The sequence below is a fragment of the Bemisia tabaci genome, chromosome 8 (assembly GCF_918797505.1).
Source record: "Bemisia tabaci chromosome 8, PGI_BMITA_v3".
Lineage (NCBI taxonomy): Eukaryota > Metazoa > Arthropoda > Insecta > Hemiptera > Aleyrodidae > Bemisia > Bemisia tabaci.
Window position 1 is genome coordinate 34,453,074 of NC_092800.1, and position 12,126 is coordinate 34,465,199.

General features: G+C 36.2%; 1 protein-coding gene across 3 annotated transcripts in view; it reads left to right on the plus strand.

Annotated features, from left to right (window-relative positions):
- Myb (proto-oncogene like protein Myb) overlaps nucleotides 1-12,126 on the plus strand; it is a 71,843-nt gene that overhangs the window by 45,148 nt on the left and 14,569 nt on the right. For all 3 annotated transcript variants that reach the window (XM_019041132.2, XM_019041133.2, XM_019041131.2), the window contains exons 3-11: nucleotides 4,203-4,352; nucleotides 5,508-5,740; nucleotides 6,448-6,736; nucleotides 7,523-7,689; nucleotides 8,162-8,316; nucleotides 8,858-8,982; nucleotides 9,736-9,831; nucleotides 10,859-11,143; nucleotides 11,732-11,842. In XM_019041132.2, the coding sequence (XP_018896677.1) occupies nucleotides 4,203-4,352; nucleotides 5,508-5,740; nucleotides 6,448-6,736; nucleotides 7,523-7,689; nucleotides 8,162-8,316; nucleotides 8,858-8,982; nucleotides 9,736-9,831; nucleotides 10,859-11,143; nucleotides 11,732-11,842 (1,611 nt within the window). The remainder of the gene's footprint in view (nucleotides 1-4,202; nucleotides 4,353-5,507; nucleotides 5,741-6,447; nucleotides 6,737-7,522; nucleotides 7,690-8,161; nucleotides 8,317-8,857; nucleotides 8,983-9,735; nucleotides 9,832-10,858; nucleotides 11,144-11,731; nucleotides 11,843-12,126) is intronic.

Below are 12,126 nucleotides of genomic sequence, written 5' to 3' on the forward strand. Positions count from 1 at the left end.
TGAATGGTTCTCATCTGAGGTAAATTCTATGTTCGAACTAATTGGAAACAAGTTTTAACACGTATAACGTATGACAGCAGCCCTAATCTATATTGCACTTAGGTTTTTTAATCAAAACTATCCATAACCAATGGAGATGTATCCCATTTGCTTAGTTCATTCCATCCAAACATAACGTTTTTGATCTACAAAAAGGTCAAAAGTATGCGCAGGGTTACGCGTTGGTTTTAATATAGCTACTCATTATCTGTTCATAAGTGTGGCTAGTGTGGGCAAGTTCAAGTTAAAGAACAATGCTTAATTTGACCTCCAATTTTCTCTAAAAAAGCGATATCAGTGAAAACCCCGAGGCTTAAACTCCATTGTCGGTTTAATGGCACTACCAAGGTTGTCACCTCCCTCAATGCCACTCAATTCCGCGTAGATAGCGGCAAATCCAAATGATGCATAATTTAAGTTCTCACAGATTCATTATATCGTGAGATACTTGTATCGATTGGACGGATTCAATTGAAATCAGCGTAACTACATTAAACGGTGCCTAATTTCTTTCCTTTTTTAATTTTTGACATAACTAAGCAACCGAACGTCTTGAAATTTTCTGTGAATTCCCCCCCCCCCCCCCGCCAAGTTTTTAAAATAATAAACTCACAAAATCTCAAGGCAAATTGGCGCTTGTTTTTTTGTTAATAATTAATCGTGAGAGGAAATTGAGCTACTTCAAATCGTTGCCCCTCTGAAATAAGGGCGTATCTCAATTTTCACGTGAGCCCCTATTTACATATAAAGTCTTGCTCTCTGGGGCTCATTCAAAAATTGAGATAAGTCCTCACGTCAGAAGAACGACGAAATGTTGCTCAATCAGTGATGTAATTCCCATGTGACGCCTGTTACCAGCCCCTATTAATAATGGACCACTAGACAAAAAACGAATTTCATCATTCTGATGTATGTTTTTTAATCAAAATTTCACGTAAAACACGATGCGCACAACGAAAATTACCGAAATCAACTCCTTACAAAGATATTTAATGATTTTTGATGCGTGAATTCAAACCACCCGCTCATTAAAACTCAATGCTCTACGTAATTCACATCGCGCGCTAAACATTATCATGACAGTCTCTGCGATATAAAAATCTGGCAACCTCACTCTTGACGCTTTGGCTCAGCTATTGAAAATTGCATATAGTGTGAACAACACACGGTAGGAAATGAACATTGCTCGATTGAGAGGCTTACTGAAACCGTTGTAGTGCGCGATTTGACTCGCGTAGAGCTTTGAGTTTCTTGTGAGCGGGCAGTTCAAATTCCTCGTAATCAATGTGAAATAAAAATGTTAATATCGTAGTTAGGAGTTGGTTTCAGTAATTTTCGTTGTGCAAATCGTGTTTTACGTAAAAATTTGGTCAAGAAACTTATATCAGATTTCTTAAATTCGTACCTCGTCTAGTGGTCCAGCGTTGATGCTCATGCCAGAATGGAATTACTGCCGTTTTCCGTTGGAACGCAGAAGACAGGAGAAAACCGTCTTCAGCATGCAGTAGTTTCATTCAAGCTTGAGCTGCGGCTAGCACGTGCTCATAAACGCTTCAAAGCTCACTTCAGAATAGAGTTACTGCTCTTTTCCGTGACATGGCAGTTCTCTCCTCACTTTAGTAGGTACTATCTCTATGGAAGAGACTACCTCCATTTGAATTAGATCCACGGTTAGCACTTGCTTTTACGCGCTTCAAAAGCTCATGCCACAAAATAGCTAATGCTCTCTGTCGCACAGTGGATCGAGTCAATCAGAGAGGTCGGACAAGAAATTCTCAACTAAAATTCCAAATTTTGATGTTAAATTCGTCCTGTTCTAAATTTTAAGGGGTGGTTCTGGAAGAAAATTTCACGAGGAAACCAATGGAACTACTTTTAAAACCTCAGAGTTTCATATGAACGGAGTTATGAGCTTTTAATGTTTCCGAATTTTGTCCGACCTCTCCCATTGATTTGATCCACTGTGTGTCGTGGGGACACAGAAGACAGGAAAGAGCTGCCTTGTTCTGGAATAGACCCATAGCTCTATCTGAACGAGAGCCATTGTTAGCACGCGTTCTTATGTGCTTCGAGGCTCACGCCAGAATGGAGCTTCTGCTCTTTTCTCACTGAAAAAAAAAATCTCGCTGTATTTACTAAGAAAAGGGTAAAATTACCAAGAATTCAGGGTTCTATTTGATCCCAGTTTTTTCTTGGTAAAATTACCATTCATGGAATTGGTAATTTTACTGAGAAATCTCGGTAAAATTATGGAACTTCCTCGATAATTTTACTGGACCCCGGTAAAAACGCCAATATTTTTTATCGACCGTGGTAGAATTACCGAGATAAAATGGCAAAGTTACCGGGAATTGATTACCAATAAAAGTGGTATTCTTACCTGAAAAAAACGGTAAAAATACTGGTTTTCAAGTAAGCTTACCAGTCTGTCTTGGTAAAATTACCAATAATTGGTAAAAAAAATGAGATGGTAAAGGTACCAACGGACCTTGGTAAAAACGCCGAGAATTTTTTTTCAGTGCTTTAGCGGCAGCGCACGGGAGGGCACGGAACGATTTATGGATCCTGATTCGCGGGATGAATTCAACCCCGTGTTTATTACGAAATTGGCTCTCGATTCATTCCTCATACAACCCCGCGATCCGCCTTTCAACCCTTCGCGGCCGAGGGCTTCCATTCCAAGGCGCTCCGAACGTGTCTAGAACTGGTTTCGTCATCTAAGCAGTCTCCTTACTTTCGTTACAGGAACAACGTAACGCCACTTAAGACACCGTGTAAATGCGCCCCTCTCGCTTAGTGCTGTCGGTACTCCAGTTCCCCCACCTTTATTTTTCCTTTATCCCTTGCGCCTCTTTCAACCCTTCGTCTGCTCCCATTCATCTTCGCCCAGGGAGTGCGCTAAGGAAAAACGCCGTATGGACAGTCGACGGTTGCCAAATTTCTTCCGACAAGATATTTTTACTCATGGAAAGTAACGGGTATTTCTCTTTGAAAGTTCTTGTCGCGATTGCTTACACTGTGAACGAAACTCTGTGGAAAATTCAAGGAAAAATTTTCAAAAGGTTCTCAAAGGTTCCCTCAAAGGTTTTTTTCAGAAGAAGTTTGGCAACGTCCGAATATTCATACGGTGTTTTTCCTCAGTACGGCAGGGATGGCAGTCGTCGCGGGTGGGGGGGGGGGGGGGCAGTTAAGCCCCCGCAATGTCTGGAGATCAAACCGAGTGATCCTGCGTGAAATTGTGCGAAAAGACATGATGATGTCACTGGTTTTAAACTCGAGTATTTCTCAAAACTGAGGCTACGGAGGCAGGACGGCTTGCGGTAGTTTTATGTGATGGAGTCAGGAATGAGAGAACCCCAAGGTGGGATGAAAGTTCAATGAGATAATTGGAACACAGCCCAACAGGAATAATTTTTCACTGTTATGCGCAATAAAAACCCCAAAAATTGAATATTCGTGTTCTTTTTAGCATTTCGTAGCCAGAGAACGATAAATCGCTAATACGGCTTGGAAGAAATGTTGAACCAATGTTATTAAGACGGATTAGCATAGGAAACCGGAAATCGATATTTTTCTCCATCTTTCGCTCCTTTCTCTGTGCAAAGGATTTGACAAGATACAGAGACAGAGATAGTCTACTTTATTGTCGGCGATTGTAGCCTCAACTTGAAGAATTTTGTGCATATTAAACAATAAATTTGTATCAGTTGGATCGCATTTAGCAGAGAAGGAACCAGCGCGATTACAATGTTTTCAAAATCGTGCAACTTCTTTTTTTCTTTTAAAACTACTGAAAATATTTGCAGTCTTAATAAACTTTACAGAATGATTTTCTTTTAAAATAAACAATTTTTTTGGGAAGCACAAACCATTTGCTATTTTGGGAAATTTTTCAGATAATCATGAAGAAACAACATTTTAACAACACTGTAATCGCGCTGGTTCCTTTTTGCTAAATGCGATCCTATTAATTGTCAGCTAATTTAGACAATAGGAAACTAACGACACCATCTTGTTTTTATATTTAAGCACCATTTAAGATGCATGCATCTTAGTAAACTCCAATTGCCTTTTGCATTTGTTGATCCCCATCTTTCCTTTTTCCGAATTAAACTCGTGGTTTTTCAAATTGTTAACAAATAATTTTTCTTCTGTGTTTACAGGACTCACGACTGAAACAACTGGTGGAAGAATTAGGCGAGAGATGGGATCTAATTTCAGATAACATGCAAGACAGATCTGACATGCAATGTCAACAGAGGTGGAATAAAGTCGTTAATCCAGAACTGGTAAAAGGACCATGGACCAAAGAGGTAATTTTTCATTGTGAATCGACTAGAGAAATTACATTTTTTAGCGTCCTATCAAGAATGTATAATTCATCTAAAGTTTGCAGTGAGCAACTTTGATCATTCTATTTCATTGAGGGTCTTTTTGAAAATTATTCATGCATCAGAAGCAAGTGCAGTAATTTCATGAAGGTTGGACAGCTTTAGTTGCTGTGGTATAATCATTACCCACAAATTATGCCTAGCAGTCCATAAAATCATGATGAAAAAGCTTATCTTATCCGGTATGGTGACGTTCAAAGGATAGCAGATGGCAGGTTGCCTAAGATTCTAGATTGATTCTAGATTGAGTTTCTTCAAGAAGAGAATGCCAGTAAATCTTGAATGTATGGCATTCAAGATGAAATTAGGATAATGTAATTTGCTCAGGATAAGGTAGGATAATGTAATTAATGTAATGTAATTTGCTAGATGGTCAGATAGGTCAAGGGAATAATGAGGTGTTGCAGAGATCCTGGTAGTGCTGCAAAAGGTATTCATAACTGAACAGAGTCTCCCAATAGCATCAGTATCTTTCAGACACTAATTAATTTGAGCATTGAAATAATGCTTGTTGCAGAAAGGAAATTGCAGTTTAAATCCAATTCTTAGATTTTACAGTTTCAGACTACTTAAAATGAGGCGAGAATCAAGGAAACATCAGGAATTTTAGCCAATCAGAAAGTAAAATCGGGGGAAAATCATCTTTTAGTCGAAAAAGAATTTAGGTCCGAATAAGAAAAGATGTGAATTCCAAATTTCAGCAAAATATTCAAGATTTTTCCTCATGAGAAGTATTCGTCACCTGGTTTAGTTCTCTGCCAAATGCTGAATTTTATCTGTTACATTAGAATTTCTAATTGTATTACTTGTGTAAATACAGTAGATATCGGTTAATACAACATCGATTAATACGACATATCGGCTAATACGACGGATTTCGTTTTCCCCGGCAAAACTCCATAAGTTAATACGACATATCGGCTAATACGACATATCGGCTAATACGACGAAATCCCGTGACCCCTTGAATGTCGTATTAACCGATATCTACTGTAGCGAGAACTCAAAGATTGTTCCTTTTCAATCAATAAAAATGGAAAAACTTAATGATCACAAACCGGCATTTTGTTTAAACAGGAGGATGAGACTGTGATCAAACTTGTGGACCGGTACGGGCCCAAAAAGTGGACTCTAATCGCAAGACACTTGAAAGGCAGGATCGGAAAGCAGTGCAGAGAAAGGTGGCATAATCATCTTAATCCGAACATCATAAAAACGGCCTGGACTGAGGATGAAGATAGGATCATCTATCAAGCTCATCAGCAGTGGGGCAACCAATGGGCAAAAATTGCAAAACTTTTGCCCGGCAGGTCAGTACCTTTAAGTCTCTGCGCATTACATCGATAGAATTAAGCGAAGGGGGTTTATCAAGATTAAGAATTTGAAAAGAGACCTACGTGCAATTCAATTGTTCAAGACTGCTAAAATTTATTTCGTAGCAACTCGTGCTAAGAAACATCTCGTGCAACGTCTGGAAACAGGAAACATTGGCAAAAACTACTTAATGTGCTATTTTGTTCTAAAACCCTCCATATCGAGGGCGTAAGTCTGCAATCACATATCGCGTTTGCAGTGTCTGAAAATCTCCGCCTCTATGTTAGTTTTCTAAAAGAGATCAAATTGACATCATTCCTCGAAGTTTTTGCAAAATTTTTTTTGCACAGGGATGATAAATCACGGCAGTTTTAAAGAATTGCTGTTGAGTAGTTTTCCATTTGAAAAATGAAGTAAGCCAGGAAATCTGCGACGTCGCAAACCGAGTTATGTGGTTGCCGACTTACACTATCGATATTTTTTTTTTAAGCCTATCGTCTAAAATTTCCGTTCTCAGAACGCAATCCCCTTCTACAACTTGACAAGAAATAGACCTATCTGGAAAGGTATGAAAAGAAAAACGATTTTGTACCAAAACCAGTCTTGATTTTTAAAAAGCTGGTTTCATTTCACAAGAGAGCTCTTTGTGTAGTTCGACTCCAAGTGAGCGGTTAATTTTTATTTTTGTATTTTTGCTTTTCAGGACGGACAATGCAATAAAAAATCATTGGAATTCAACTATGAGAAGGAAATATGACCCTGAGGATAGGCGCAAGGATAATGACACATTAATAGCGCTGAAGCAGAAGGCGAGGCGGAATTTCCGACAGCAACAGCAGCAGCGCCAACAACAACAACAACTAGAAAAAACATCTAACGTCAATATCAGGTTCATTCAAGCTCAAGTGAAAACCAATAATAGCAATACTGAGTACTATTCTTCCTCTCCTCAGCAAGAGTTTGTCTCTGTCAATGATTTGATGTCTTCAAATGTAAGTTAACCTTTTTTTGCATTCTTTCTATACGCTACTTAGTCGCTCATTGTTCAAAATAAAGTCTGTTTTTAAAAGCTTAAAGTTCAGCTCAACACTCATATATCATGGACTTCAAACAGGGTTCCTACAGGTTTAGAAAACCGGAACTTGTCAGGAAGATCTGGGGAGAGTCAAAAAATTATATGAAAAAAGACTAGAAATTTAAAAGTATTAAAACTTGAAATCTAAAAAAAACATCGGTGCTGACCACAACCAAACTGAATCTCAGTCTGGTTCGGGGTGAATTTTTGTGATTTACACTTTGAATAATAGTAAATACAGGAATAAGTTTCAATGAGTAATTGCAGTTTTAGCCAATATCGAATAAATAATACCTGAAAAAAAGGTTTACCTGTCTCTTGTCATTTGCAGTGACATAAATGCCGGAAAATTTTCATTTTCAGTTCTACACCTAAAAATTGTCAATTGTGTGAAAAGTCAGGGAAAACCTAGAAAAGTCAGGAAATTTTTCCTGCAAAGTTCATGCACACCCTGTGTCATGAACTTTAAAAGCGAATGGAAAGAAAAGTGTAAACCTAAAACGATTACAATAATTCCTATACATATTCTTCTTGGAGCTTATTTCAATTTTTTGACGGAATTTCAAGGAACAATTTAAACAAAAAAATGGAACCATATCCTTCTCAGTTACTTTTCTAAAGCCTTCTGCATTTATAAATTGAATATTAGTTTTGTGCGTTCTCACAATTTTTGATGTTTAATGGTGAATGTTTTATGTTTCAGTACTCCTCCTGGCCTAGCAATAAGTGTAACACTAACTCTAGTGATGTATCTACCTCAAAACAAGAGACTGTGACTTCGAGCACTCCTAGTTATATAACTAATCTTAAAGTGGAATCCCCACCAAGACCTCATTCGTCACCTCAGACTATGTCTATCTCACCATTCAGGTACTTATTCTCTCGCATAATTTTAGAAGAAAAAAAAAACTTAAATCTAAAATCCTTGACGCACGTAGGAGCTCCACTCAGCATGGATGAGGTTGAAATTCTAAAACTTGTATCGCAAGTTCAGCATTTCTATAAGTTTGTCCAATTTTTTTGAAGCCCAACAAATTGTCGCACTCTCTTGAATTTAAAATCGTCTTATCTGACTGTGTATCACATAAGTTCCATAATTAATTTCATTTAAAGTCAACGAAATAAAACCTTAATCGTAAGAAAGCACGCTGTATTTTGTCAGGTTCCTACATTATTAGGCTTGCAAATGCTGATCCTTGGCTGTTGAGAAAGTCTTAAGTGTAGTAAAAAATAGAGTATTTTGACTGAGTGCACCTTAATTCTCAGATAGTGTGTGTTTAATAAATCCCTCTTTTTCAGTATGATACAATTATGCCTCATATCGTTGTTTTAATTTTTACAGTTACTTTGACATGGAAGGCGCTTTCATGCAAGAAACAAATGCTGCATCTGCAGCCTTATCTCCGGATGAAGGTTTCGGAGATCTTCAAATGAGTGAATTATGCAAAGGAGGTTCTAAAAATAGTACACCTGACAAAAGGTTCAACCCCTTCTTAAGTAAGTACTTCAGCAAGCTTAAAGCCAGCTCAACTTTTTCAGTGTTTTTTTTCTTTAGGTTTGCTTCCTTTCCCTGCATAAGCTAGAAATGGATAGGCACGTAAATAATAGAATTTTCATTGCTCCGTTCTGAAAGAAAATGGTCTTATTATTCAAGAAATAAAGGAATATTCTAATGTTGATTTTTATTTTTTATCGACTTAATTAACATCCTACCATTTGAAAAAGGTGAAGTGGAATTAAAAATTAGAGCATTAGAAATTCTTCACTCAAAAATTACCTCGCAATCTCTCAAAATGTACAGAATTTATCTAGGTTTTCTAGAAATTTTCTAATTAATGTGTTGTCTCAAATACAAAAAATCAGAGGAAACAAAGTTCCTGATTGTGAGGGGACAAGCCAGCTACGTAAGGCTGCTTGCCTCCTGTATTCTTGGCAGAATGATTTGTTAATAGAAGGCATTGAGTCAAAAAATAATCTTTTCCGTAAAAGTATCTTATGTTAAAGCATATGTCTCATGAGCGGATGTTAATTGTTCCAGGTTCCGGTTTTAAAATTTCACCACAATCACCTCTAAGTAGGCGGCAAATGTGGGCTAGGAGAAGACGCTCACTCTCCGATTGCACAGATTTCACACCGGATAAAAGTCATCATGATCCGTTGCTGGTATGATATAAGTTGTCTCCTTTTTCATTTTCTAATTTTTCTGTCGTTTGTGAACTTTCATGGCATAAAAGTATTTAGGTCTCTGGGAATCGAGGAGAGACACATCTGTTCCCAACCTTGATGTAATCTTCGCTACCCTTCAAATTGCTCCCAAGTCCAAATGTATATTTTTGCTTTTAATTTATTATCCATGCACGTAACTTTTGATATTTTACTGAATAGCAGTTTTAACTGTTGATGAAGTTTAAGAGAAAAGAATTGTTCATCAAAGGGGTCATGGATTCAGATTCAGGTGGATCAGGAATTCAAACAATGGCATCATTAAATGTATTTATAATTTTGAAAATTATTAGTTTTACTCAACGTAAAATTTTATCAATATAACAATAACAATCAATAAACTGTAAAGAATATAAATTTCACTCCATTAAAGTTAATGAGTCCATTACTTTACTACTTGAATCAATTACCAATCATTTTTTTCAATGATAGTGGATCAGAATAAATTTTGGACATGACCCATCACTTCTCTCTAAATAATAATTTAATTTGCAAATTGTTATTCCTAATTATTCCCCAACTTATGTGTTGTCTTCAAATAATTTTCTAGTGAACTTGATATAACCCCAAATCATTAAATCATGAGAGAAAAAGAATAAGTCAACCACTTTGGATTTTGTAAGAGTTAAAATACTTCGAAGTTAGGAAAGTTTGTGCTAGGTTTGAAGAAAATTCTCGTTTTCTTTCTTTCAGAGTTCAGCCAACGAGATAACGGATATCAGTATAGGTGGCCAGTGCACTCCAAAGAAAATGACTCCCATCAAACAATTACCCTTTAGCCCTTCCCAGGTATTGATTTATTTTATCCTAAAATTTTAATCATTTCTATAAAATTTTTCTCGCTAAAAGGCACTCAACTCTGATTCTTACTTTAATTTTTTTTTTTTTTTTTTTTTTTTTTTTTTTTTTTTTTTTTTTTAAATCATCAGTAGATCATTTGGATTGCATTTTGCAATAAGGAACCACTATCTCTGACTCTGCACATATCTGCATAGGGAAACCAACATCATGTATGTTGTTTCTAAAATGGGCCAAAAAAAGTGGTTCCTTATCGCTAAATGTAATCCATTTAAGGTGAATCTTCACCGGAAATATTGAACCAATTTTTCTAAAATATTGGTTCTGTTTTTAGTATTTATTTACAATACTAATGTGCTTTTAATATTCAGCCAAAAATGAATTAACAATATCCAAAAGCATGTGTGACCATTCATATAAACTTGAAGGAACATATTGATACTGGTGTGTAGAGGAGTGTGAAACGAACATTTTAGGACAAAAAATGGCCAATTATATTGAATCAAACCAGAGTTTTGGCAGCTTGAAGTTTGTAGTTCAGGAAATGTAGTTTCGAGGAAAAGCTGTTCAGAATTCTCACCTGTCATGTTTAGATCATAGAATCAGCGAATTTTTATACAATTTCCTGCAATATAAATAATCCATGTATCTAATTTAAAATAAGGAAATGCATTGACCTTTTAATCGAGTAATTATTTTGTCTGGATCATGCAAGAATTGGTAATTTTGAACCTTTCTCAGTAATCCTTGAGTTAATTCGCTAAGGTTAGAAACCAGAATATTTAGTGCTTAGAAAGGGTTTTTTGAGGAATCAGGGAAACAATTCAGTTACATTGCCTTTTATACCATCAAAATTTTGTAAATTTGAGGTTATTCCAGGTTTGACTGTAAAGTATTCTAAAAATAATGTAATAATTCAATAAATTACAAAATAAGTTTTAAGTTCTGTAATCGTGAAATACTTTTTTTAAGAGCTCAAAGCATCAATAGTCATTTTCCTGCCCTTTTTTTGTTTCAGTTTTTAAATAGCCCCAACTTATCTTTCGATGTTCTATCGTCGACCCCGGTGAAAAGTGGGATGTTGACTTCCCACAAATTGTGCGGGTGCAAAAGCCCAGATGTTTTGGTTACCCCAAATCCAACTCTACCCTTGCAACAAACCAAAAAACAACAAGCAGCCAAAAACGGTGATGAGTCCCCCTGTGCAACCCCGAAACATTCCCATTCAAATTTCACTCCACGGACCCCAACTCCTTTCAAGAATGCGTTAGCAGAAATGGAAAAAATTGGTGCTAAGTACATGGTAAGAACCTTTTTTACTCACGTCTTGTTTCTTATTAAATAATATTTTATTTTAATTTTGTTTCATTATCGTTCGTTGTCCAACCATGTATTAATTTGACACTCTTCTCCATCATAGCGGCAAGTTTGTGTAGTGTCAGTCCTAGATGAAATGAATTGCGAGTGATTAGTAACAACTATTTGTCGAGTTAATTGCTTCCAAGCCAAGCACATTTTCAAACAAGATAAGATAAAAGGAATACGTTTCCATCCTTTTTTCTCTTTGAATATGATATTCTAATTTTTTACTTTAAGTGACTGTTGAACGGTCAATAAATTATTATTTTGTTTCTAATAAACACTTCCATTTGAAGAATGCAAATGGTTTTCCCATTTATTGCCATTATTTAAAATTTAACCCCCTCCACCTCAACCAAGGCATCAATATAGCTAAATTCTTTTATCCATTTAGAAGTGACGATCAGTTGTTAGTCATTGAAGCTATTGAATTTTCTCTTTAATTGCTCGATTAAGAACTTTCTTTTTTTACATCTGAAATTTCCAAGAACCTAATTGATTTTTCATACTTGAATTTCTGTTTTTTCCCTAGGCGCATACTCCTACAAGGCTGGTCGAAGACATAACAGAAATAATTAAAAAAGAACAACTTAGTCAGTACGATTCTAACTACGAGACTGATATGTCAAGCATCGCTCAGCACGTAAGTCCTACTTCTGTATGTAATAACTCAGTAGCTCAAACATCATTAAAATCACCAAAAACCTGTAGTCTATGTTTCCAAAAATCTCATTGCAAATTGGAAAGAACACTTCAAAGTAGGGTGTTTCGACTTGTCCTTAACATTTCAAAAATATTTAAAATTGAGTTGATAATGCATAACTTTATTTTCTGTACCGCATATGTAATTGAAGTATCTGACATTTTTAATGTAAATGTTTTTTACCAAGGGTAAAGCTTGGAATTTTCTTCACTCCTGATATTATT